The following is a 27,541-nucleotide window of genomic DNA, read 5'->3' as shown; positions in this document are numbered from 1 at the left end:
TGGACTTTTCCTCCAGAAATTTGTCTAAACCCTTTTTAAACCCAGCTATGCTAACTGCCTTGACTACATCCTATGGCAAAAACATTTTTTAAATCTGCTTACCTGTAACTTTCATGGAGTATCCCTTAGTCCTAGCACAGTTTCCAAGGATAAACAACCATCATCTATTTGTCCATTTCACCCCACTCAGGATTTTGTACATCCTATCATATCCTCTTCAATTCTCTCATCATGGGAATGCACAGAAATGCTCATTGCTAGCATGAACAAGGGAATAATACCCTTCGGTAAATCCCACTTTTACCTTAAGTCACCAATAAGCATTAAAAGCACATGTTAAAATGCCATTTAATAGGCCCCACAGTGAGATACTGTCCCTTCTGACAAGAGATCATCCAGCTATGACCAGTGTACTGTTTTCCTATTGATTTGTGCACAGTAATACTCCTAAGCAGTAAACTGAAGGCTTGTGTTTGTTTGTTTCTTCTCTCCTGTGGTCTCTGATCAGGTTACTGCTCCTCAATCAGTTCCATGATGTTGTACCAGGCAGCTGTATCCAGCGTGTGGTGGAGGATGCCCTTATGTACTATGGAGGTAAGAATTGATGTCCTAGGGAAGAAATCCATGTATGTTAATATTGTGTGAATCCACCTATTTTCAGAGACAGAATGTGTGAACCCTGGCACTTGTAGTTGGATCTATGAATGAACGGGAAGTGGGCAGATCTTCGACTAGCATTGTATTAACTTTGCTGTTTGGTAATTGTCATGTTTTCTCCCTAGACATCCGAAGTACTGGTGCCCAACTTCTGAATGAGGCCTTGAAGTCCCTGCTTGGAGGAGTCTCTGCTATCAGAACAGATAAAAGCTTTACGGTCTTGAACACGTTACCATGGGAAAGAACAGAGGTGATCTCCAGAGCTGAACTGGCAGGAGGGGAGACCCTAGGTATCACTTATACTTTTGAAGAGCTGTATAGAATAATCTATTGGTGTCAGCTCCAGTAATGTGTTCTTTCTAACAGAGGTGAAGACAAGAACAATGACAAGAAAGCATTTTGATTGAATAGCATGAGAGTCATTTTGCAGCAGCGGCGTAGCCACAGGTGGGCCTAGGTGGGCCAGGGCCCACCCATTAAGGGCTCAGGCCCACCCAACAGTAGCACATGTTTAGCTGTAGCTGGTGAGGATTCCAAGCTCCGCCAGCTGAAGACTTCCCCCTGATGGTAATGAAAACACTACTCTCCACGATACCGGCACCTGTGCATTCTCAGTTTTCAGTCATGCATGCTTCAGACTGCCAAGGTGGAAAGAAGCGTTTCCCCGCTAGCTGAGATATATATATTTTTTGGAGGGGGGGGGGGGGGGGGAGAACACTTGGTGCCCACCCACTTCTTGCCTAGGCCCACCCAAAATCTGTTGTCTGGCTACACCCCTGTTTTGCAGGTGGACTGTGGAATTAGTGTAATATTTTCCCATAAGAGTTGTACATAAGAGATGGCGACTTGAGCTGAAGTGCGTTCTGGCAGCTCCTTACTCACAGGAGGAATCTAACTCGTGGATAGGCTCTTTACCCAGAAATGGGGAAGAGGAAGGGCAAAGCCGTTTCGCTTACCTCCACGAGCCAGGTGAATGCCCCCTCCATGCGACAGAGGACTCTGGAGGAGTTCGGGTTGCAGACGCTGGGAGCGCAAGGGAACACCACGAGAGGGTCAAAAGACGATCCGGACCAAAGCGTAGAGGGAGTGACGCTTAGCCCTCCCGTGATTACACCTCCTCCGAGGCCGGGAAGAGAATTGGAGGTAACGGGGTTACAGCAAGCGGAAGCATCCGAAAGTGGTGATATTTCGTCAGCTGAAGGTGGAGGCCCCGCAGCCATATCGACCCCGGTGCTACCAGCTCAACAAGGGAGACAGGCAAGCTTTTTTGCTCAGCCTGTAACATCACACCATATTTTGTCCGGAAGAGAGGGCGAAACAACAAGGCCTGCAGTAATCACTTTAGAAGTTCTATGGAACGCGATTCAGTGAATGACCCAAACTCTGCAACAGCTTTCAGACTCCCTTCGAGGAGATATAATGGAGGTTAAACAAACTCAGAACCGATTGACTGGTCAGATAGAGGAACAAACCACCAAAGTAGAAGCTCTGGAAAATGAGGTAACAACTTCGAAAGATCTTATTGTGGCGATAATAAAAAATAATAACTTCCAAGAACGCAGGATTGAATACCTAGAGAATCAGGTCAGAAGAAATAATATACGTATATTAAATTTTCCTAAAACTCCTCTTATACCGCCCATGGAAATGTTAAAGAAGTATTTCAGAGAAATATTGGGCATTTCTCCCGATGGTTTTCCACCAGTGGTGAAGGCTCAATATATAACTGGAATGGGAAGATCAACAAATGTTCCACAACCTGATTTAAATCTAACAGAATTTCTTGAAAGCTCGTTGGAAGTTATTTCTGAAAGAACAACTATGTTGGTGACGTTTGCCTTAGAGCCTGATCGGAACAATGTTCTTAGATTGTACTTCCGTCATATAAATACTCTTTTCCTAGGATCTAAAGTACAGATATTTCCAGATTTATCTAGAATTACTCAAAGAAGAAGAAAAGAGTTTTTGGCGTTGAAGCCAAGGACTCTGGGTTTAGGAGGAACTTCCTCCTAAAATTTCCTTGTAGATGTGTTATTTCTTTAAATGCACTTAATTATGTTTTTTTTTAACCTGGGAAATTACTAGAATTTATAAATGCTAAAGAGAATTGTGTTCGCCCCTGATTATGATACGCTTCTCGGCTGTGTTCTTTTGGGCTCCTTCTACTCTAATTGCAATAATTGAAACTTAAAGTTAATATTACCTAGTACTTGGATCATTGTATTATATTGTGGACTAAAATTACAAAAATAATTTTCTTTTTTTCAATTTATTTTTTGCCTATATTATATAACCTTAGGGTTTTGCTGAATTTCCAATGTTTGTGTTAATAACATGAATGTAAATGAAAATACATAAATAAATAAATAAATAAATAAATAAATAAAAAAGAGTTGTACATAAGGAAATGTGGCAGTATTTCATAATGCCTAATAAGGATGTGCATGGCCAAAAAAAGTTTGGTTAGTCTTTGTTTTAACCTTTTTTGTGATTTTTGTGTGTGTGTTTTATATATTGTTTTACACATATGCACACAAGAACTTTGTACGTTTTAATTGGTTGAACACATTCATTTGTATATTGAAGAAATTTGTATGCACATCAGATTTTCAGGTTCCCATATGAGCTGAAATGTGCACTCATGAATGTACATCCCTGATGATCAGTTTCAACCTTTGGCACAGAAATTTGCATAAGGTTTTCACTATTACTACTAACCAATGTTGTGGTAGGATAGCTCTTAAAATGCTTTGACCTTCCTGAGATCGCAATTGAACTTAATTGTTTGCCTATGGGAACTACAAAGAAACCATGGATCTAAGTTTTGGAGACATTGAGGGCACATGAACTGTGTGAGCCAGGGGCTTAAGGTGCTTACTATCTGTAGCACAGATATGGATGAAATTGTATGAATAGCGCAAATACTAGAGAGAAAAGATGGGAAGACAGGATGGTCTTGAAACAGGTGGGAAATCAGGAGACGAAAGGCAAATTTTGGTTCCAAACAAGGCAACTTTATTGCTAGCAAGTGAACAGCACCGAGTAGCCTCGGGACACTGTGTGTCATAAATCATCTGACGCTTACATTTATACTTCCCTACTGGGCCTGCGCATTTGGCCCCTTACACGTCATACTTGTCATGCGCAGTAAACATTTGTAGTTCTTACAGTACAAAATTGTAGTCCCAGTACGTACACACGTCATAACACTGAAATGATACTGGCAAGAAAAACGAAACTTAGCAGCTTATTCTGTACACACACAATGCTCCTTTCTAGCACAGGAGATAAGGTGCGGCTCAGGAATGCAGGGGGTGTCAGCACCCTCCAAGGTCGCCTATTCAGATGGCGTTGCTACGTGCAAGCTGGTCTTGTATAGGCCTTGCAAACTACTGTTACAAGCTATATATCTAATAGCCCTGCATTCTGTCTGTACATTAGTAAACAGCAACCTTGTCTTGTTAGTAAACAGTAAAACTGGATAAGGCACAAATGTCCAGTGCAGTAATAAGGTGTGGCCAAATAGCCAAAAGCAGAGGTAGAGTGCATAAGTAAAAGTCCATCAGTAGGCACAAAACATGAGGTTGTCCTGTTGCTCAGTAGTATTCAGGTAGTACCGGCGTTCCACTCCTTCATTCCCCCCTTTTGATACTTGAACATCCATTCTGGTGGAGAGTATCACCTCCACGAACCCTAAAAAGGAAAGAAAGGACAAGGATAGTTAGCGAGGGAGGCAACAAGCGAGCCCTAAGCCCTTGCGCAGCCGTTGGTTGCTTCGCCGGGGTTGAGACGGAGGGCCCCTAGTGGAATCCCCCCCCCTTTGTAGCCGGTCTTTTGCTGGCACAAGGGTGATGGCCCATTGAGTGACTCAGGGGGTTCAAAGTGCATATCAGCCACAAGGTGCTTCATCGTCAGCTTCATCAGACTGGGGAATGGGGGAGTACATCTGGAGAGCCATAAGTTGGGCAGCAGCACGGCGGTCAGCGATGCTTTCCATGGTGGAGCGGAGACACCTGAAAACTAAGGGGAGAGACAAAGGTATTATTAGGCAGGACAGCAAAAACAGGCCACCCATGACGAGGAGGCCTTGCAGGCTCCCGGAGGTTGGGAGCCAGCTGGTGAGGGAGGAAGTCCAATCCCACGCACTGTTCCAGGTCTGGACGGGGACGTGGGCTAGTTTGACCATCCGGTCAGTTATCTCCCTGATGACATGGCTCTGGTCATCAATCTGTAAGCAGCAATTACTGAGGTTAAACTTGCCACACACCCCGCCCTCCTGGGCTAAGAGGTAGTCAAGAGCCAAGCGATTTTGGTAGACGGCGGTAATGAGCTTAGTGTTCTGTCGAGCTAGGATATTGAGGGCCAGGGCAGAATCGTTAGTAAGGATTTCGAGTACGGCCTGTAGGCGAATAATGCGATTCAGCATGTAGATAGGGGTGCGGTACCCGTATGTACCATCTTCAGCCCATGTGGCCGGTCCATAGTAGTGAATGATACGTTCAGGCGGCCACTCGTTGTCCTTCCAGTCTCCAATCTGTACTTTGGGCTTGATGATTGGGAAAGACCGTTTCGTCGGGTAGGGTTATCAGGCCCCTTTTCCACGTATAGGGGGATTCCCAAAGTTTCGCCGACTTGTATGGGCAGAAGGAAAAAACTAGGTCGGACCGTGCCCAAGAGGCAGGTACCGTACCAGCGGGTCGGGAGTTGTTCATAGGCCCTGCGTCCGCAGATATAGTAGTAGCCCGCCGGGGCTACCCACTTGAGGGAGGCGTTCCCTCCGTATGTCCATGTCGTGTTCAAGGTGGGTTCTGTCCAGATAGGCTCCGGGGCGGGCAGGTTGTCCGTTTGCCACCAGGTCGTCCGGCTGCCATTATACTGAAGAACCCCCGTACAAGCAGAGTCTCCCACTGGTACAGAGTAACGCTTCGATGGCGCTCGACTAGCGCAGAGGGTACCTATGATATTTGTTCTCAGGGCCCATTCGTACGGCTTCGGCCGTTGGGGAAAGGTAATGTTAGTGGTGTTAAGTGCATCCCATGTGTGTTGTCGGATCTCTCTCGCTTCCCAGGGCCATTGTTCACCCATGTCGGTACCTCCACAGACGAAACAGTTGGCAATTCCGAGGGAGAGGGCGATGTTTTCAGCCAAATTGAGGAACATATTTCGGGCTTCTGGGGAAATGGGGAATTTAGTTTCGGTCTGCTCAGCACGAGCAATTTCATCAAATACGTCTTGGTAGCCGACAACAGTAGTCTGGTAGTGCGTAGGAGGCTTCGTTTCGAGACTCTGATATATGGTAATATATGTCAACGGATCCATTCCTCCGCCGTCAATGCCGAGGCCCCACGTTCCTCTCCAGGGCATGTCGTGTCCTCGGATGGGCCAGTCTAGGGACACATAGTTACCAGAACCTCGACGAAATTCGCCCAGGCCGGCGCATCCGGCATATCCTCCTCCCGTATAAGCACATACTCGGTCCCAGCCCGAGGCTCGAGTGTCGCCGGCGCATGGGAGCCACACCCACGGGGAGCAGCATCTCATGTCTGGACTGAAGGGGCAGACATACTTGTGGTCCTTAACGTATGCCTCTCGCCAACTCTGGCTACCACACTTGCGAGACCAAGGGTGCTTGTCCATGGCGGCACAGACGTCGAAGGTGAGGGTTGCTACAGTTTGGATGCCACCGACAAGGATACGAGTAGAATTAATGTAATACAGAATGCCATCTCCCTCGACTCCCGGAGGTCCGGCCACATACGCAGGGAGTCCTACGCTGAGGGTGACATTGTAGTATCTTGGTTTGGTAGGGCTGTGGCAGATAGTGAGATTTCCTTGGAGGCATCTGTGGAACTGTTGGAGGCCATTCGGAGTGATGAGGGCACAAGTCGGGAGAAACTGGCAATCGCCTTCCGGGGGCTGCGTCTGGTGAATGAGGGTAGTGACTAGGTGATATCCTCCCTCTATACGGTGGCGCACGAGGCGCAAACATTCAGTACAGTTCTGGCTCAAGGGGTAATAGCTCGGGACTGAGCAAAGGAGGAGTAGTAGGCTCAGCATCATATATGCGGTGGAAGGTATCCGAGCCTTTGCAGCAAGAAGATGATAAGGCCCACGATTATGGCTGCGATAAAGAGAGAGCCAAAAACGCAGTGGGTCCAGAAACTGAGTTCCTGTTGCTGGGCAGGCATGAATCTGGTGGTCACGTCTTTCTTAGAGTCAGCCGTAATGGAGCGTCAGGATGTTGGTGCGCAGTCCAACGCTTCAGGGAGCTGCTAGTGGGAGCAGCAGGCTTCAATCGGGTCCAATGTATCCACACTGGGCTTCCTGCAATTTTAACAGCGGTGGAGGTCGTTAGGAGAACAAGGGAGGGCCCCTTCCATTTTGGCTTTAGGCAGTCAGATTCATCCCACTCTTTTACCCAGACCTCGTCTCCCACCCTGAACCTGTGCGTAGGATTGGTGAGGACCAAGGGAGCTACTCTTTCAGTGTACTGCTGGATGTCTTGCACTACCTGGTGTAAGGCTCTCATCTGTTTCACTAAGGAACTCTCACCCTGTATCTGCAAGGAGTCGGGAAAGGAGGGTAGTGGTGGTGGCCTAGCATACATCATCTCGTAGGGAGTAAGGCCGGTAGCCTTGGGGGTACACCTAAGATGCAGCAAGGCCAGTGGAAGCAGGTCGGGCCATTTGGCTTTTGCTTCTTGGCATAGCTTGGCTAGCTGGTTCTTCAGGGATCGGTTAGCCCTCTCCACTACTCCACTGCTTTGGGGTCTCCAGGCACAATGCAACTTCCAGTCGAGACCCAGCCTTGTACTGAGTTGTTGTGTTACTTCACTAGCGAAGGCGGGGCCGTTGTCAGAGTTTATTTGCTTGGGGAGGCCGTATCTGGGTAGGATTTGATGAAGCAGTAGGGAGGTAACTTCTTTAGCCATTTCCGTTCTAGTAGGCTGGGCTTCAATCCATCCGGTGTAGGTACACACGGCGACGAGGATAGCTTTGTAGCCGCGCGCCGGGGGCATGTGTGTGAAGTCAATCTGGCACACGTGGAAAGGGCTGGTGCCTCGGAGAACATGTCCTGGCATAGGGCCGGGCCCCGTTCGAGGGTTGTTCCGGGCACAAGTCGCGCATCGGCTGGAAGCGTTTTTGGTCCACAGGGATAGTTTGTTGATGTAGTAGGTCTTCTCAAGTAAGCGCCCCAGGGCGTCCCTTCCCAGGTGGGTGCGGTCGTGAGCCTCCTTGGCCACCGTCCAGGCCAAGGCTTCGGGTATCCATATGCGCCCATCCTGTAGTATCCACCAGCCATTGCGTGACTGTAGACCCTCTTGTTGGGCCCATTCCGTTTCTTGGGGGGTGTAAATAGGGGTCTCCGTAGGGAGCTGGACGACGAGTACGGGGTCAGGAGGGTGAGAGGAGTAGGGGAGCTGACTTGCCCTTTTTGCAGCGTCGTCTGCCCGCTGATTTCCCCGGGCGATAGGGTCCGTTCTTCCCGTGTGGGCCCTGCAGTGCATCACAGCCACCTTCTTCGGCTTCCATACCGATTCGAGTAATTGGCAGATCTCAGCGGCATTTGCAAGTCCTTTCCCTTCTGCTGTCAAAAATCCCCTCTCCTTGTACAAGGCTCCGTGCACCTGGAGGGTGAGGAAAGCGTATTTGGAGTCGGTGTAAATGTTAACAACTTTTCCTTCAGCCCACAGGAGGGCTCTGGTGAGGGCGATTAGCTCCGCTTTTTGGGCTGATGTTCCGGGTGTCAGAGCCATAGCCTCGATCACATGGTCCTCAGATACCACCGCATAGCCAGCTCTTCGAATTCCCTCTATCACCTGGCTGCTTCCATCGGTAAAAAGGGTGATGCCCCCTTGCCAGGGTTGATCCTTCAGGTCAGGTCTGCTCGAGTGCACAGTGGCCATTACCTCTTCACAGTCGTGGAGTGGTGGTTCAGGGGCCGGAAGGAGGGTGGCAGGATTGAGGTTGGTCGTGTCCAGGATCCGCACCTCCGGATTTTCGCACAGGAGGGCTTGGTATTTGACCAATCGGGAGTTGGTCATCCATCTGGGTCCGTGGCTCTCGAGTAGGCCGCGGATGGTGTGGGGTGTGGTCACAAAAAGTGTTTGGCCGAACGTGAGTTTATTGGCCTCGTGTATCAGGAGACAAGCAGCCGCAATGCTTCGTAGGCAGCCCGGCCATCCTCGTGCCACGTTGTCCATGCTCTTGGAGAGGTATGCTACAGGGCGTTGCCAGGTACCGACCAGTTGGGTAAGGACTCCAAGTGCCAATCCCTTCTTTTCGTCGATGAACAAGTAGAACGGCTTAGTCACATCTGGCAGTCCGAGCGCTGGTGGGGCCACAAGGGCCTCCTTGAGGTCCTGAAGGGCTTTCAGTTCGTGTTTCTCCCACTGGAGATTTTGGCCCTCGAGTTCAGGTCCTTTCAGTTTGGCGTACAAACTGTGGGTCAGGATGGCAAAATTGATAATCCAAATGCGGCAATATCCAGCGGCTCCGAGGAGTGCCCGTAATTCCTTCTTATTTGCAGGAGTGGGTTGGTTGCGGATGGCTTGGGTTCGGGGGATACCGAGCCTTCGGGTTCCTTCTCGGAGGCGAAACCCCAGATACTCGACTTCGATCTCGCATATCTGCGCCTTCTTGCGACTGGCCCGGTACCCCTGGGCTTCCAGGGTCTTCAAGAGGTAGAGTGTAGCTTCAGCACATTCGGTGTACGTTTCACGGGCCACCAACAGGTCATCCACGTATTGGACGACCGGCCCATACTCGTCCTGATACGTCTTCAGGTCCTGGGCGAGTTGGTCGCCGAAGAGGGTAGGCGAGTTCTTGAACCCCTGGGGAAGACGGGTCCATGTATATTGCTGCTTGGTTCCCGTCTGCAAGTCTTCCCACGTGAAGGCAAACAACTTCTGGCTGTCGACAGCAAGAGGGATGGAAAAGAAGGCGTCCTTCAAATCAATGACACTGTACCACTTGGTCTGAGATGGCACTTGGGCTAGGATGGAGTATGGATTTGGTACGAGGGCAACTATGTCGGCTACCTGGTTGTTGACTTTCCTCAGGTCCTGGACGGGTCTGTACTCGGATGTTCCTGGTTTCTTAACGGGCAACAATGGGGTGTTCCATGCGGATCTGATTGGTTTAAGGACTCCCTGTTGAAGGAGTTTCTGTAGATGTGTATGCATACTATGCCGGGCTGCATAGGGGATGTGGTATTGTCCTTGGTTGACAACTTGAGCATTTGGTTTGAGCTCAATCCAGATGGGGATAGCGTTAACGGCCAGTCCGCCGGGGTTCAATTCTGCCCATACATCAGGCACTTCATCCATTATGGCTCGCCTCTGCTGGGCGAAAGGGGTGTTCTGGTCGTAACGGCAGTCGCCGGGTCCTACAGTTGGGGGAACGTGTAGTCTCCATTCTTCTCTTACTGGACAGATAAGTGTCACTGGCCGATCTTCAAAGCGAGCTTCCACTTCACCCGTAGTCTTGAACTTCAAGGTGGCCTGGAGCTTACAGAGTAGGTCTCGACCAATCAAGGGGACCGGGCATCCAGGGATGTGTATGAACTGATGGGACACCATCGTCCCTCCGATCTGGACTTGGCGCTCTTTGAGGAGGGGGGCCGCAAGGGATTTCCCGGAGGCTCCCACAATTGGTATAGTTTCTTTCGTGGCTGGGGCTATGGCAGTGGTGATAACAGATCGCTGGGCCCCCGTGTCTAGTAGGGCCTTCATAGATTCTGTCCCCACCCGAATTTCCACCAGAGGGTCAGTGGGGACTCTGCCCTCCCGGTTTCTTCATGCTGTGCTGTCTCGGGTAGCGTCCACAGCCATCTGCCATTCCCTCCTGTCATCCCGTCCTCTCTCTCTTCGGCCCCTTCCCCGGCCTCGCCTAGGGGCCCCCGTGCGGTCGCCGGTCTCCTCCTCTCTCTGCCGGTCCCATGATTCCTCTTCTCTCGGGTTGTCCCGTATCTCCTCTGGACAATCAGCCCACCAGTGTCCTTCTTGTCGGCAATTTGCACACTGGTTACGCCCTATGGGGGACCGCGTTCCTCTTGTTCTCCTGCCCCTCCCCTTTGGTCTAGACCTCATTCGTTCTTCCAACACCGTAGCCAATACATCTGCCTTCTCCCGCATCCGTCTGGTCGATTCCTTCCGGGCCTCCACCTTCTCCTCCTGGTCGCGATATCCGAACACGCGATCAGCTATAGCTTTCAGTTGGCTTAGGCTCATCCCTTCGAACCCCTCCGTTCTCTGTAGCTTTCTTCGTATATCCGGTGCTGACTGGCTAACAAAACTCATAACCACGGTTGGGAGGTTCTTAGGGTCCTCGGGATTTATCGGGCTGTGCCTCCTAAATGCTTCCATAAGTCATTCAAGGAAGTCCCCTGGACTCTCGTCCTTTTGTTGGACTACACTGTGGATTTTTCCCATGTTGGTAACCTTCTGCTTCCCCTTCTTTAAGGCGGCCAGGTACGCCTGTTGGTATCGGCGGATAAAGGTTTGGCCTTCGGCGGTTCGGTAATCCCACGTGGGGGCAGCGATGGGTGCCTCCGTTTCTAGTAGGTTCTGTAAATTGGCATGGGCCGGATTCGCATCCCGGATGGCTTGCTCCATATTTTGTTGTAAAAGGCGGCGTTCTTCAGAGGTCAGGATGTGGGCGCTCAACTGCCTAAGGTCGGCCCAAGTTGGATTGTAGCTGTATATAATGCCTTCCACCAGCTCTATCAGCTGCTCGGGTTTCTGGTCGTAGGACGGCCCATGGAATTTCCAGTTATACAAATCGGCACTTGAGAAGGGAACGTGACTATAGACTGTTGATTCGATGGGCTGGCCCCCCCCCTCTGCCGGGTTAGGGGTATAGGTGGTGGACTGTCGGACTGGGAATAAGTGAGAGGTTCCCCCTTTTCGGCTGGACGGAAGGGCCTGTTGCGGACTCGATTGGGGGAACCGAGTAATGTTCTTCACAACCCGTGTACTCTTCCGTGTGGTTGCGAGGCCAGGTGACTCAGGTGAGGCTGGGCGGGACGTCTCCCCGGCATCCGACTCTGACCCGGAAGTCTCGGCGTCAGCGGGGCCTTCTGCTAGGCCCGTAAGGTCAGGGTACATAGGAGCATAGGGCGGCGGCGCAATGTCGTCTTCGTATGCCTCCGCCGTAGCAAGTATCGGGGCTTTTGGAGGCTTCTTCTCGGCCGAACCCTGAACTTTCCCTGCGGTTTTCTTCGGGGGTTTTTTCCTAGAAAGTGTGTTGGTAGTACTGGGCGTAGTTCCTGCCTTGACTCTGGTAGCAGGGGGCGTGGTCTCAGTGGCTTCAGTGCTAGGGGCGGTAGGCCGTATGGGGGCGGTCCCTGCGGCCTTCGGGACGGCAGCGGTTGCCGAGCTTTGGAGAGCGAAGGCATGGGTCGGCAGGGTTCTAAGTTTGGTTTTCCGGCCTTTTCTCTGCTTTACCAACATAAGGGCGGCCTTTTCTACCTTCCGTTGGGCCCAAGCCGGCGGATCCCGGACTACATCCAACCACGCTTCTATGTATGGAATGTCCTCGGGACAGCCGGGGTTTCCCTCAATTATAACAATATTCATGACCGCCGCCACTTTTTCATACTCGAATGACCCTTCCGGGGGCCATCCAGCAATTCCTAGCCCTGGCCACATAAATTGACATCTCTGTATCATCCCGGCCCTGCTACATTTATCTAGGTCGAACACTTCGCTAAAGTGTTCCGCCATTAAATCTAACGGTGAAGACCCACCCCCGCCCATCCTAACCTGAGTGCCAAAGGACAGGTGACGGACAAAGGGGGAAAGGGGAGGTGGAGGAGTAAGGGGTCTCGTTCCACCAGACACAGAAGGGTCAACACTCGGCCTGACCAGGACGCGGTCGCCCGGCCTGGAACTGCAAGCCCACTCACACACTTTCATACGCCACAAGAAACCCCCCCGTTCGTTCGCCGCTCGGTTTCGTCGCCGGAGCCTAGTGAGTTTCGGGACCTAGTCGGATACCAATAGTCCGTATTAGTCACTGGCTAAAAGAGGGTGATCACGCCTCTTCTTCGGTCCTTACTGGGCCGGTCACTACGTAGAGTATACTCGCCTGTCCGCCGGGGTCGCAGGCCGCGCCGTCGTGCGCTTCTCCCTGAAATGGAAAAAGGGGCCTTGTCGGAACCACACAGCCCCCTCTACAGTCAGGCGGAGTGGATCGGCCCTCCTCCGGGAGATGGACGCTGAAATCAGCGGTGGCCACTCACCACCTCCTCGGGTGGGAATCGATGACCCGATCCGACTGCAGTGGGGGAGGGGAAGAATATAATCCGATTCCCCTTTCTACTTCTGTCCCATCTGGGTCGCCAATGAAACAGGTGGGAAATCAGGAGACGAAAGGCAAATTTTGGTTCCAAACAAGGCAACTTTATTGCTAGCAAGTGAACAGCACCGAGTAGCCTCGGGACACTGTGTGTCATAAATCATCTGACGCTTACATTTATACTTCCCTACTGGGCCTGCGCATTTGGCCCCTTACACGTCATACTTGTCATGCGCAGTAAACATTTGTAGTTCTTACAGTACAAAATTGTAGTCCCAGTACGTACACACGTCATAACACTGAAATGATACTGGCAAGAAAAACGAAACTTAGCAGCTTATTCTGTACACACACAATGCTCCTTTCTAGCACAGGAGATAAGGTGCGGCTCAGGAATGCAGGGGGTGTCAGCACCCTCCAAGGTCGCCTATTCAGATGGCGTTGCTACGTGCAAGCTGGTCTTGTATAGGCCTTGCAAACTACTGTTACAAGCTATATATCTAATAGCCCTGCATTCTGTCTGTACATTAGTAAACAGCAACCTTGTCTTGTTAGTAAACAGTAAAACTGGATAAGGCACAAATGTCCAGTGCAGTAATAAGGTGTGGCCAAATAGCCAAAAGCAGAGGTAGAGTGCATAAGTAAAAGTCCATCAGTAGGCACAAAACATGAGGTTGTCCTGTTGCTCAGTAGTATTCAGGTAGTACCGGCGTTCCACTCCTTCAGTCTTATGGGGCAAGTTTCTCTGTAAAGAACTTGGCTAAAGATACTTGGGCTGATATTCAAAGCTGGGCACCAATGAACATATAATTGGCTGATCTGTGAATTTTAATCTCTCAAATGGATAGTATTGAGCCAAAAATTTCTATTTATTTATTTGTAAGTCCTTGATATACTTCTAATTGCATGTAGGTGCCGCTAAGCAGTTTGTCATTTTCTCTTTATTTTATTTTCTAATCTTCTCAATGACAGAGGGACAAAAGAGTGTATAGAAAGACAGACAAGAGGGGTAAAAAAGGAAAGGGAATGGGAGGGAAGAAGAAAAATGTTGCGGGTTCACCAAATAAAGAAGGAAAATCAACCAAATGCTACCGAAACTGCTGTGTTTTGAGCAGATTTTTACATTTGTGGTATGAAGATTCCAGAAAGATGTTTGGTGGGAGAGAGTTCCATAAATGAGATCCCAAATAACAAAAGATTGAATCCCTGGGGATGTCAAGCCAAATGTGGGAAGGAGGGGAAGAGCAAGTGGTAAGCTTGAGAAAAACGTAAAACATGAGGGGGAATGTAGGGGATTGTGGTTTCAGGCCCTTATATACTAGTATCAGAATATTAAATTTAAGTTTAGCAGAAACTGGGAGCCAGTGCTTAGATGTGAGTAAGGGGGTAACATGATATCTACAATGTGCCTGATACTATCCATACAAGAAAGGGATGGAGGGAAAGTGGAGCAATGGCGAGCCACAAAAGTATCTAGATAGCGGCAATATTCAGTCACCATCTGCTGCTGGCCTAAACTAAATAGATTGTGCTGGCTCAGTGACTTGCATATAAGAGACCGACTGAATTTCGGTTTTGGCAGCAAAACAAGTACAAAATTTGTTTTCGACCTTGTTTCAGTTATGGCCAAAAACGCTGGTGCATTTTTGGCTGAAACTGAAACTTTATCTCGCTCTCTACCCTTCCCCCCCCCCCCCCCCCGAGCCTACTGTTGGAGATTGCAGCAGCCATTTTGAGATTGGAGCTGGCATAGGCAAGAGCAACTGGGGATTGCTCCTGCCCTGACTAGCCACTAGACCACAGTGGATGTATTATAGGCCTGAGGGCAAGGGCTATGGGTGGTTCTGGGAGGGGGGCTTTTCCATTCGGGGGGGGGGGGAGGAGAGGGAAGGAAGATGGCTTTTTCTGTTTGGGGGGAGGAGGGAGTGTGGGTTTGTTTTCTTGAGGGAGGGAGTGGGGGGGGGGGGGCTGTCTCGTTCAGGTGCCAGGCTGGGCCCTAGTGGCCAGTTTTGGCTTTGGTTTTCGCTGAAAACGAGCAGCTAATTTCGGCCATAGATTTGATTTTGGCTTCCCTCTACTGCATGTTATGGTATTCAGCACCATTGCTTACAGATATAGCAGTGCCAGTATTTAACAAGACAGTCACTATGCCAGTTGAATAAAAGGCCATTCTCTTTTCAAGTGATGAATTCATATGTGTTGTGCAGCTCTGAATGTAACAGAGAAGGCTGGGGTGTGCTAACTGCTGACTACAAAAAGGTTTTCCACAGTGACTGTTTTTCAGCCCTTCTTACTGGATGATATATCTCATGGTGCTTGAGCAAGGTAATGAATTTGACCAGGTTATTATCTGGACAGTTCTAGCTGAATCAACAGGCCTGCCATCAACTTTGGTGCTTGTCTTTCAAAGGCCACACTGGGTTGTCATCCGTATGGGGGGATGAGGGTGGAGGGGCAATCAGGTAAAAGTGAAGGCATAGTGACTGTCTTGTTAAATACTGGCACTGCTATATCTGTCACTTAACCCTCCATTGCCCCATGTAAGCCGCATTGAGCCTGCCATGAGTGGGAAAGCGCGGGGTACAAATGTAACAAAAATAAATAAATAAAATAAAAAACAGTGATCTGGCAAAGTTTTGAAAAAGTCTAGAGCATGAGACTCCTAGCCTTAGAATTGTCTCTTGCCAGAGTTCAACCAGAAGATGGTAAGCCACCCACAGCTGGAGGTAAAAGAGGATGTGGATGAACGTGAGAATAAAAGAACTCCAATTATTTACATAATTTTGTTCACTCTCTGTCCCCTTCCTACAGCCTTGGTGAAAGTTCCTAGTATGGGTTTTACAACAGTATTTGAGTCCCTCACACCCCATCATCCTGTAACTGTGACCTGCCAGGTAAGAGCTTCTGATTCTATCCTTTCTTTTAACATGAAATTAAGAGTAGATGGATTGGCAGGCATTTCACTTTGTTTGAGTGTAATTGCTTAATGTCAGAGGCAGAGAAGGATGTGCTGTAACATTTAATTCTTGTGGTTGTGAGATATTGATGCGGGGGAAGGGGCGGTGACCACGACTCCTGTGGGTGTTACACTGATTGAGGAAAAGGGGCAGTGGCAGCAATTCCTTTGAGTGTAACAAATAAACGGAGGGGGAGGGATAGTGGCTATTATGCCCTGTGTAGGGGGAAGGGGTCAGTCACTGACAGGGCCCACTTGGAATCTTTATTGATTTTATTTTCTGATTGACCCCAGGCTGAAGATGGTGTAGTCATTATGGAGAATGGGCTCATTCAGGTTCATCTCAATCCAATGGGTCATGTGATTTCACTGCGATTGCTGGCTTCTGATAGGTATGACCGGGGTTGAAACGAGGTATATGTGGCCAGGGTGCAAAGGAGGCAGGGGTGCCAAAACTGTGCCTCCTGCATTGCCTCCCCCTGCTTAGCCGTGACACAGTGAGCAGGGCAGGATCACTAGGAAGTGTGCTTGGGACACTTATGGGTATGACTTATGTTAATGGCTTCACATTGAGGTAATTTATCTAATCATTGGGTTGGGAAGGGAGAAAAGAACATAATTTATACATTTTTTTCATTTCCATTTTTCTACTCACATAAAAGTGCTCAACTGCAGTACTGTACCATATAGAGATGAGTTACCCAGGCTTCCTGTTTATCCTGTGTTTACATTCAGACCCAGGCTTGTACATAGTTGTGCCCTGAACCAGAGGCTGATGGGTACTGTTTTGCTTACTACCAGTCCAGGGCTGCTGAGAGGCGGGGCAGGGAGGGCAAGATTCCACGAGCCTGGCCTCCAAGAGGGGGCCCTGCGCATGAAGGTTCTGCTCCCTTGGTCTGTCTCTCTCCTGCTTCTGTGTGTCAGAATCCAGGTGATTGCGGCACACAGGAGCAGGAGAGTGGCAGACCAAGGAAGGAGCAGATGCAGGAAGGTATGGGGGCTGGCGGCGGTGGCATCCCTTCCCCAGGCCCGGTTGTGTCTCTCGGTGGCCCTGCTTATTGTACACAGACCAGCAGGGTAATGAGAGTATTTTAGCTTATTTTCAAAATACTGTTTCTGCCTTTCTGCTTTGTTCAGAGAAATGATCTCCAGTGGTAACCATGGTAACCAGTTTGTAATCTTTGATGACATACCCTTATACTGGGATGCCTGGGATGTGATGGACTATCACCTGGAAACCAGGTAGGCAGACAGTAGACATGCTGTATCATGGGAAACATTTCTGTGCTTTTGCCATGTTTGCAAGACCCATTGTCGTTCCCAGTAGTGCCGAGTAAATAGATTTCTGGAAAGAAGAGAGAGGCAAAGGGGAAAGGTGTTTTGTTTGGTCTTGGTTTTACTCTTTCCATCATATTTCAGTACTGTAATGTCATAGTGCCATTCTATTGTGCCATGACAAAATGACTGTGATACAATTGTGTCCTGGCATAGAGAAGTTGTGTTATGTTTGTTTTATTTGAAACTTGGTATACCACCCTTCAGAATGCATCAAAATGGTTTACATTACAATCAATATAAAATTTGAAAAGAAGAAAGCCCTCCCGACCAATAAAGCCACTGGAGCGAATGGCTTTTCTAATAAATTTTGTATGGTGGCCTTTTGGTTACACCTCTGGCCAGGTTGTTTAATGAGGTGAGCTCATGAAGAGAGTTGGCTCCCTCATTGTGGATAGCAGGAGTTACATTAATACATAAAGACTGGAAGAATCAGAAGGACTACGGATCCTATTGTTCACCTTCCATACTAGGCAGGGATTATAAAATTCTCACAAAAATGTTAGCAGATAGAATTAAAAGACTTATGCAGGGGGGTGATCCATGAGGACCAATCAGGCTTTATTATAGGTCGTTGGGCACAAGATAACATCAGAAAGACCCTCAATTTAATTTGGCATGGAAAAGAACACAATTAATGGTATTAGTAGCTGATGATACCAAAAAGGCACTTCATAAGGTATATTGGCCCTATCTTTTGAGCACTGGAGTACCTGGGCCTGGGAGGGAAATATTGGGACTAGGTTAAGGCCTGTATCATGAACTGCGGGCTTGTTTAAAATTTAACGGGGGATACAGTGAATCCTATACCTTGAGTTGTAGAAATATGCAGGATTGCCCCCTCTTGCTTCTACTCTTTACATTTAGCATGGAACTGTTTGCCCAGAGGATATGAGAGAATCCTTGGTATTGCATCTCAAGACACTCTGAATTATTCTTGACACAGAGCCCTTGCTTAAGGCTTTATACGTCATCTACTGTAATGTAAAGTCATGTTTCTGTGCTCTCTGGCTGATTCATCTTCTTCATTCTTGGCTTATAAAAGAGGTTGTTCACACACTGATGCATGCTCTCATCACCATTAGGTTAGACTGCTGTAACTCTTTGTTAAACAAGGCATGTCAGAGAACCCTTCGCCATTTATGACTGATCCAGAACATTGCCATTTGTTTGCTTCAGTCTTCCCATCTTTAGAACCATGTCACCCTGCTTTTCCTGCAGTACCATTGGCTACCTCTTAGCTGTTGACTTAAGTACAAAATCTTAGTTATTGTGTCCAAGGTGCTAAAGACTGGACTCCCTGCTTCTATTTTTAATTCTCTGATTCCACTTACTTCTACACGTCAACTTTGCTCCTGTAGCACTAGACAATTATTTTTTTATTTTTCTTACATTTGTACCCCGCGCTTTCCCACTCATAGCAGGTTCAATGCGGCTTACATATTGTATACAGGTACTTATTTGTACCTGGGGCAATGGAGGGTTAAGTGACTTGCCCAGAGTCACAAGGAGCTGCCTGTGCCTGCAGTGGGAATCGAACCCAGTTCCCCAGGACCAAAGTCCACCACTCTAACCACTAGGCCACCTTCTCAGGCATGATGGAAATGTACCAGGGATTCTGCTTTTTATATTCCCATCCTATTGTTACAGAATTCGTCTGGAATCTATTTTGCCAAGATTTAAGTCAGCTCTTAAGACATACTTTTTTAACGGCATTTGATGAATGCTGTCTTTAGTTTTGTGTCTCTGGATAACCAGCATTTAACTTCTTTTTTGTTTTCCTCTCCCTTGATGTATTTTATTTTAAGTTGTAAACCTCTTGGCTATGTACATGAATTGTGGTATACCAAGTATGCGAATAAACAAACAAACAGACAACCATCCAGAGGTGTAAGGAGTGCTAGTGAGAGGGAGGATATGTTTGTTATAAGACCACAAATGATGATCTGTTCACTTTAGTGGACTCTGAGAAGTCTTTGGGGAATTTACAGAAGATGTTTAAGGATCTTGGTAATAAGCTCAGGATTTAAAGTAAATGAGAGTAAAACAGAAAACTTAAATATTAATATCGCCGATATTGGTAGTTAGGCAGCTTCAAGAACCCCACCCATTCAGATGTGTTAAATCACACATATGATATTTGGGGCTGCAGTTGGCAGCAGATCTATCAAGGTTATATGATATGAATTATGATCCCATGTTAAAACGTGCTTTTGAGGAATTGGACAGATGGAAGGGGTTATCTATTTCACGACTGGAGAATTTAAGGGACCCTTTTTCTAAGCCAGGTAGGCACCTACGTGCGCCCAACGCATGCCAATTCGGAGTTACCACCTGGCTACCGCGTGGCCCGTGCGGTAATTTCATTTTTTTACGCACGTCTGCTACATGCAGCAGAAAAAATATTTTCTGGCATGCAGTGAAAATCAGGCAGTAACTCTGACTTGATGCGCGTAGGTGATTACTGCATGGTTAACGCAAGAGACCTTACTTCTAAGTCAATGGCTGGCGGTAAGGTCTCAGACCCAAAATGGACACGGCACAATTTTTATTTTGCAGCATGTCCATTTTCAGCAAAAAAATTTTTAAAAGGCATTTTTTGCAGGCGCACTGAAAAATGGATCTGCGTGCGCCTAAAATGCACCTACACTACCGCAGACCATTTTTCAGTGCACCTTAGTAAAAGGACACCTAAGTAAGTGATTAAAATGATGATTTTACCCAAGTTTTATATCTTTGCTTAGTGCTCCTCCTTGCCAGTCCCATTATATATTGTTTTAGGAAGCTGCATAAGTGGAACAGGTGCTCCCCTTTCCTCCCAGTGAGGAGCTGGTACATAAAAGCAACCATCGCATGCTGGTGTATTGTTATCAATGTGGAAAAAGAATTAAAAAAAAAAAAAAAAAAAGAAGATAAAGAATAAAGGAAATTGTTATCATGATGTCAATTCAGTTTCAGATACATTATCAATATCGAATGATTTGTCTTTAAAGATAGAATGTACATCTAAGGTTCTGGGCTTTATCTTAGATACTACACTCTCTTTTGAGCTGCAAGTAAATCATATCATTCAAATAGGATTTTTTAAACTTTGTCAGTTACATAATGTTCAGCATTATTTTGACAATTTGCTATTCTGGTTCAGGCTTTTGTTTTTTCTCAGATTACTGTAACAGTTTCTGTCTCTTATAGTCAGGTTACATACCAAGCTCCAGATCTTTCAGAACACCACTGCCAAACTTATATTTTATCTGAAAAAAATATTTGATAAAGCTACTGCTGCACTGATCTCTCTTCACTGGCTCCCTATGCAGGCCCGTAGTTTTTTTAAATTGGCCTGTATAGTATTTAAGATGTTTGATGGGTCTTCCCCAGAATATTTTTATCGATTGTTGTCCTTTTCCTCTGACTGCAGAACTTTAAGAACTAGAGATCCATACCATTTAATTTTTCCATCATTTTCAGGTGTTAGCAAAAATAATCTTCTAAGATATCAGACAATGCATTTTTGGCTATTTACATTTGGATCTACGGGTTTCATCATCCTATTACTCTTTCCATCAGAATTTGAAAACTTATCTATTTAAGAAATTTATTGTTTAATTTGTTTGTTGTACGGGTTTTTTTTTCTTTTACTCTTCTGTTACCCCCACTGTTTTGTGGGAATTGGCAGGATACAAGAACCATATTACAATGCTTTTATCGTATAGAGCCATGTTGAGAGACAGTATTCTAATACAGCTATGTTATTCTGGCTTATACAATTGTTTTATTTTATTTATTTATTTATGTATTTATTTATTTGTTACATTTGTATCCCACATTTTCCCACCTATTTGCAGGCTCAATGTGGCTTACAGTACCGGAGAGGCGTTTGCCAACGCCGGTATGAACAAATACAAAGTGATGTTGTGGTAGGATAAGGTTCATGTGGAACAGACACACTAGGGAATCGTAGAGCGGAAGAGTTACATCCATTACGTGCTTTGGTTTCATTGTGTTGCAGAGTTCAGGCATTTAAGTTGGATCGGTAGGGTATGCCTTTTTGAACAGGTTAGTTTTTAGTGATTTCCGGAAGTTTATGTGGTCATACGTTGTTTTCACGGCTTTTAGTAATGCGTTCCACAGTTGTGTGCTTATGTAGGAAAAACTGGATGCATAAGTTGATTTGTATTTGAGTCCTTTGCAGCTTGGGTAGTGGAGATTTAGATATGTTCGTGTTGATCCGAATGTGTTTCTGGTTGGTAGGTCTGTGAGGTCTGTCATGTATCCTGGGGCTTCGCCGTAGATGATTTTATGAACCAGGGTGCAGATTTTGAAAGCAATACATTATTGATTGGGAGACAGTGCAGTTTTTCACGGAGGGGTTTTGCGCTTTCAGATCGCGTTTTTCCAAATATAAGCCTGGCTGCCGTGTTTTGGGCGGTCTGAAGTTTCTTTATGATTTGTTCTTTGCATCCCGCATAAATTCCGTTGCAGTAGACTACATGGCTTAGTACCATTGATTGTATCAGGTTGCGAAATGTTTCCCTCGGGAAGAATGGTTTCACGTATTTGAGTTTCCACATTGAGTGGAACATTTTCTTTGTTGTGGATTTCACTTGGCTCTCTAGTTTAAGGTTATGGTCGAATGTAACGCCGAGGATTTTCAGGCTGTCTGAGATAGGGAGGGTGTAGTTTGGGGTGTTTATATTTGTGAGGTTATCCGCATTGTATTGGGATGAGAGGATGAGACAGTGAGGTGTATTTTCAAAGCATTTAGACTTACAAAGTTGCATAGTAACCTATGGAACTTTGTAAGTCTAAATGCTGTGAAAATGAGCCTCAGTGTGTTTTTTCTGTATTGAGTTTTAGTTGGAGTGCATTTGCCCATGAGTCCATGATGTTCAAGCTGAGCTTGATTTCGTTGGTGATTTCTGTCAGATCATGTTTGTAAGGAATGTATATTGTGCCATTGTATGCATAGATGAAAGATTTTAGGCCTTGGTTGGATAAGGATTTGGCTAGTGGGGTCATCATTAGGTTGAAGAGAATCGGTGATAGTGGTGATCCTTGGGGTACTCCGCAGTCTGCTTTCCACGGTGATGATATGTTTGAATTTGATTTCACTTGATATGTTCTAGTGGTTAGGAAACCCTTGATCCAACTAAGTATATTTCCACCAATCCCGAAGTAATCTAGTAGATTTAGTAGTATATTATGGTTTACCATGTCGAATGCACTAGACATGTCAAATTGGAGAAGTATGCTTTTACCTGTTGCTATTTCTTGCTTGAATTTGGCTAGGAGAGTAATTAGTACTGTTTCAGTGCTATGGAGGGGGCGAAATCCTGATTGTGATTCATGTAATATTGAGAATTTGTTTATATAATCGGTAAGTTGTTTGGTTGCCATGCTTTCCATCAGTTTGGCTACCAGTGGGATAGATGCTACTGGGCGGTAGTTAGTGATTTCGTTTGTTTTTTTTCTTGGTATCTTTTGATATTGGGGTGAGTAGGATGTTGCCATTTTCCTTAGGGAAGAGGCCTTGCTGAAGCATGTAGTTTAGGTGGGATGTGAGGTCTGTTATGAAGCGATCAGGGGCGGATTTTATGAAGTAGCTGGGACAAGTATTCAGTTTACAGTGAGTGTTGGAGAACCTACTAATCACCTGGGTAACTGTTTTGACGGTGAGGAGAGCGAAGTTTGACCAGGTTCGGTCAGTTGGGTATTCTCCAAAGGTTGGATCCAAACCATTGATGAAGTTTTCGATGTCGGTATTGTCCTGAAGTAGCGTGTTGCGTAGGTTTGCAATGTTTGCAATTTTTTCATTGAAGTATTTAGCAAGTTTGTCGGCAGATGGGGATGTCTGTATTGGTTGTAGTGACCAGGGTGGTGTCTAGTAGTTTGTTCATAAGTTGGTATAGTTTCTTCGCGTCTTTGTAATCTGGCCCTATTTTAGTTTTATAGTATGACCTTTTGGTCTGTCTTATTGCGTATTTGTATTTTCTTTGTATTTGTTTCCATGCATTGTGTGTGTGTTCATCTTTTTTTCCATGCTCGCTTGAGTTTCCTGGATTGTGTTTTTAGTTTTTTCAGTTCATCGTTGAACCATGGTATCGAGTTATGCCTATGTGAGGTTCTTGTTCGTAAGGGTGCAATTTCGTCTAGTATTCTTCTGCATCTTTTATCCCATTCTATGAGGTAGTATATGGAGTCCGTTTGTGCTGTCCATTCATTATTGTTTATCTGTTGCCAGAATGTTTTTGAATCTACTTGACCTCTTGTACTGTAGGTTGTGTGTTCTTGCATATGGTATGAACCCTTCTTCCGCCATTTTAGGGATAGGTTTAGTTTGTAGTGATCGGTGTTTCTGTCCATTTAATATCTGTTATTATTAGGTTCTGGTCTGATGACAGTTTGTGTAAGATGAGGTCGAGTGTGTGCCCTTTGACGTGGGTTGCTTGCATATGTGGCCATTCGAGATCCCATGCATGGAGGAATTCCTTGCATTCTCGTGCATTGAAAGAGTTTGGGTCTTCTAGGTGAAGGTTAATGTCTCCTAATACTAGTGTATTGGAGTTGGTTACACATGTGTTTGAGATGAAGTCCATGAAGATTTTGTCCTTCTTTCCAATTACCTGGTGGTCTATAAAACAAGACACAGTTCAAGTGATCATGCAGGGTTTTGTTATGGATTCTGATTGAGGCAATTTCAAGTTGGAGTGTTATGGACTCGGCAGTGGTTTCGGTGGTAAAGTGGGATCGCCCTTCATACTATGTCACCATTGTTTGCTGTGATGTCATAGTGTAATTATATTATGCTGCCATGAAAATGGAATGATATTGTATCCTTCTTAAGCTGGTGTCTTAGCATTATTTACTCTCTTGTACATGTGATGTCCTTTTGTCATTGGGTTATGGGTTATGCTGTCATTTATTTTTTTTTAATTCTGTGCATCTTCTGTTTTGAGCAAAGTACTAGAAATAAGTAAAAATATTAAATATTAAAAAAAAAGCTAATACAAATTGCAGTAAAAAACATGTATCTTCTGACCAGCAGAAATGCCAAACAAACAGTCATATTTCTTCTAACTCATTGCAGCAAGAACGGTTAACTTCCACTAACCCAAATGATTGTAAGAAAAAATAGGACTTCACTTTTTATTTCCTGCCCGATTTCCTTGGGAAGTGAACTTCTTGGCGAGCATATGATGTCATTGTGTTATGCTTGATCGAATTATTTACTAAATTTGTGTTTTCTGGCTTTCAGTCAGATCCCCTTATGTGTTTCCATGACTTCTCTTTTAGTTATATTGCTGCTAAACTGTTGAACACCATTCCTGGTCAGATACGAAGTATTGATTCATATTTTCAATTTAGACAATCTTTTTGAAAACTTTATTGTTTGACAAATATTTCTGAATATGTAAATCTTTTACTCGTATTTGAATCTTAGTGTAACCCGCTTTGATTCTGGTTGGATTTAAGTGGGATATAAGAATTGGAAATGGAACAGAATAGAAAGGAATGGAATGCTGACATAGAACAAATATGATATCATTGTCTTATGCTGCCCGGGAAAAAGTGTGATTATCATAGTGTCTCTTATATTGCCATGGAGAGGTTTGTGTGGTGTAATGTTGTGTTGGGTATGTTTAGACATAGACCCCTGGATTCTATATATGGACCGCCGAGTAGCATGCGTTAAATTGTGAATGTGACCAATTTACATGCGCTACTCAGTTAACGAGCCTATTTGTGTTGATAACTGCCTGATAACGACCAATTATCAGCACTAATTGGCAATAATTGTAATTTATGTGTGCATCTTTTTAGGTGTATTTTAAAAAGAGATGCATATAAATTCCAGTGCGCATAGTCAAAAAGGGGGTGCAGCAATAGGAGTGTGAGCATGTCAGGGCCATCAATCAAATCTACGAGCATAGTTATAGAATTCGTGGAGCATCCTAGACAGGGATTTACACCAGCTTTTCACTGGCATAAATGGCTGTGCCTAAGTCTAGGCATGTCCACCAGGCCTATGCGCTATTGTGTGAACTGCATCTGAATGTTGTTGTAGCTTACAGAATATGGCTAGGCTTGTAAATCGGACGCGCCTAGATTTTAGTTTCCATATATAGAGTCCAGCCCAATATGACATTGTGAATGAAGAGTTGTGGTAACATCTTTCTGCCAGTCAGACAGCCACAAAGGGGCAACCTCCCTTCCAGTTCCTCTGCCTTTTATTGCATGCAAGTGAGTGTGGATGTATCTTATGTTTTCGAATGTCTGGCCAGATATTTGCTATCCACGTAACTGTCTGCTGTTATACCTATATTATAGGAAGCCAATAACAACCCTTCTGAGCCCAGTGGAAATTGTCAGTACAGGAGGACTGCGAGGAGCTGTGAAATTTTCCATGCGAATCAGTGAAAAGAGCCTCATCACCCAAGAGATTGTCCTGGATGCATTGTGTCCCTACCTTCGATTTCACACTGAGGTTTGAAAGGTCTACCCTGGCGTATTTCAGGAGACTCCTTTACTGTGTACTATTGCCGCTATTATATCACTACTATCTGTTTATTTCTATAGCACTACAAAATGTACGCAGCACTGTACACAAATGTAAGAGACAAGGGCTCAAGAAGGGCTAAGAGATTAGGGAGTTTCATTTATTATGGGAACAATTAAAATAACTTGGGTATTAAACAGGTGATAAGGGGTTAAGTGTTTAAAAGCATCCTAAAAAAGGTAGGCCTTTAGACTGAATTTGAATAGGGCTGGAGAGTAAGAATGATATACTGACTCTCAAAGCCTATTTCAGGCATATGACACAGCGAGGTGAAAGGAACAGAGTCCAGAGTTAGTGGTAGAGGAGAAGGGCACAGATAAAAGTAGATAGATGGGGGGGGAAGTGACGTCACCGATGTAGTCGGTAGCCAGAGTGTAGAGCTCCGCGGGTTATAGCAATAAAAGAGTGTCTACCCTAGGATAAAAGCTAGATAATTAATCCCGAGATCGCTGGAAAAGGATTATAATAGCGTATGGCGGCGAGAAAAAAGTTGGCGAAATACAAGTATTCGGCGGATTCGCCGCGGGCTGTTAAAAAAGTGAGCGTGGCCCTACTTCAGAGCGGAGCTAAAATGGCGCCGACCGAGGAAGAAGATCCCGATAACGATATGGAGGAACAAAGTGCGGGAGATACCGAGGTGGAAAGGAGCGAAATCATCCGATGGTTTCAGGAGCTTAAATCTGAGATGATCAATACCAGGAAAAGTATACAGTCGGCGGTTGCAGAGCTTCGAGAAGAGGTAAAAGAGATGGGTCAGCGCGTAGTTGAGACTGAGGAGCGAACAGAGGCAATGGCGGGAGAATTACAAACGCTAAAAAAGAAAGTAAATATGGAACAACAAGTGAGATTGAACATAGAGCAGCAAATAGAGGACTTAGAAAACCGCTCCAGACGGAGTAATTTACGTTTTAAAGGCTTGCCGGAAGAATCTCAATACAAGGATGTAGAGAAGACTGTAAAAGAGATCTGTGCCTATATTTTGAATCAGGGAAAAGATCCCCAGGAAATGCTGGAAGGGCTCACAATAAAAATTGATAGAGCCCACAGAAGTTTGGGACCGCAGAGGAGTGAACTCCCCAGAGACATAATTGTGTGCTTCCATGATTTTCAAGTTAAGGAGGCAATATGGCGGAAAGCACGCGCTATGGGGGAAGTGGAATGGAACAATGTAAAGGTACAGATTTTTCAAGATCTGGCGAAAGCAACTCTACAAAAAAGGCGGGACTTTAAAGATATAACTAAATATCTGCAAAAGGCTGGCCTGCGATATAGATGGCTGTATCCCAGCGGCATATTGGTATCAGTGGGTGGTCAAACAAAGAGAATAATGCAAACAGAGGAAGCATGGAAAATATTGACAACACTAGGATGTACTGACTTGCCAGAAGTAACAGCGACACCTCAAAGCTCCCAAAAAGGCAAATCCGCCAAGGGAGCGGGGGGATGGAACCAGCAAAGCAGAGGCAACACTAGAAGGAGCCCAACATATGAGGATCAAGGGCATGAGAGAGACGCAGAGACTTGAAAAAGATACTGGTTCCAGGGCAATAGCCCGGATCTAAATCTGGTATTATGTACACTGTATTATATGAGAAGTTATGTTAAGAAACATTGAATGTTTTTCTATTTCTGTTGGCTATGATTAAAAAGGGGATTAGACGAGATGGATGAGGGTGGGTAAGGGGGGACATGAAAGATAAACTGAGGATGGAAAACCCATCGGAACGACACTTCCTTAGG

General features: G+C 45.9%; 1 protein-coding gene across 3 annotated transcripts in view; it reads left to right on the top strand.

Moving 5' to 3' along the window:
* MAN2C1 (mannosidase alpha class 2C member 1) overlaps positions 1-27,541 on the top strand; it is a 142,416-nt gene that overhangs the window by 57,283 nt on the left and 57,592 nt on the right. For all 3 annotated transcript variants that reach the window (XM_030186778.1, XM_030186793.1, XM_030186786.1), the window contains 6 exons: positions 509-594; positions 783-947; positions 15,768-15,850; positions 16,207-16,304; positions 17,050-17,154; positions 25,573-25,729. In XM_030186778.1, the coding sequence (XP_030042638.1) occupies positions 509-594; positions 783-947; positions 15,768-15,850; positions 16,207-16,304; positions 17,050-17,154; positions 25,573-25,729 (694 nt within the window). The remainder of the gene's footprint in view (positions 1-508; positions 595-782; positions 948-15,767; positions 15,851-16,206; positions 16,305-17,049; positions 17,155-25,572; positions 25,730-27,541) is intronic.

The sequence above is a fragment of the Microcaecilia unicolor genome, chromosome 1, assembly GCF_901765095.1.
Source record: "Microcaecilia unicolor chromosome 1, aMicUni1.1, whole genome shotgun sequence".
In the NCBI taxonomy this organism is placed as follows: Eukaryota; Metazoa; Chordata; class Amphibia; order Gymnophiona; family Siphonopidae; genus Microcaecilia; species Microcaecilia unicolor.
Note: the sequence above shows the minus strand (reverse complement) of the source record. Positions and strands in the feature narration are given on the sequence as shown.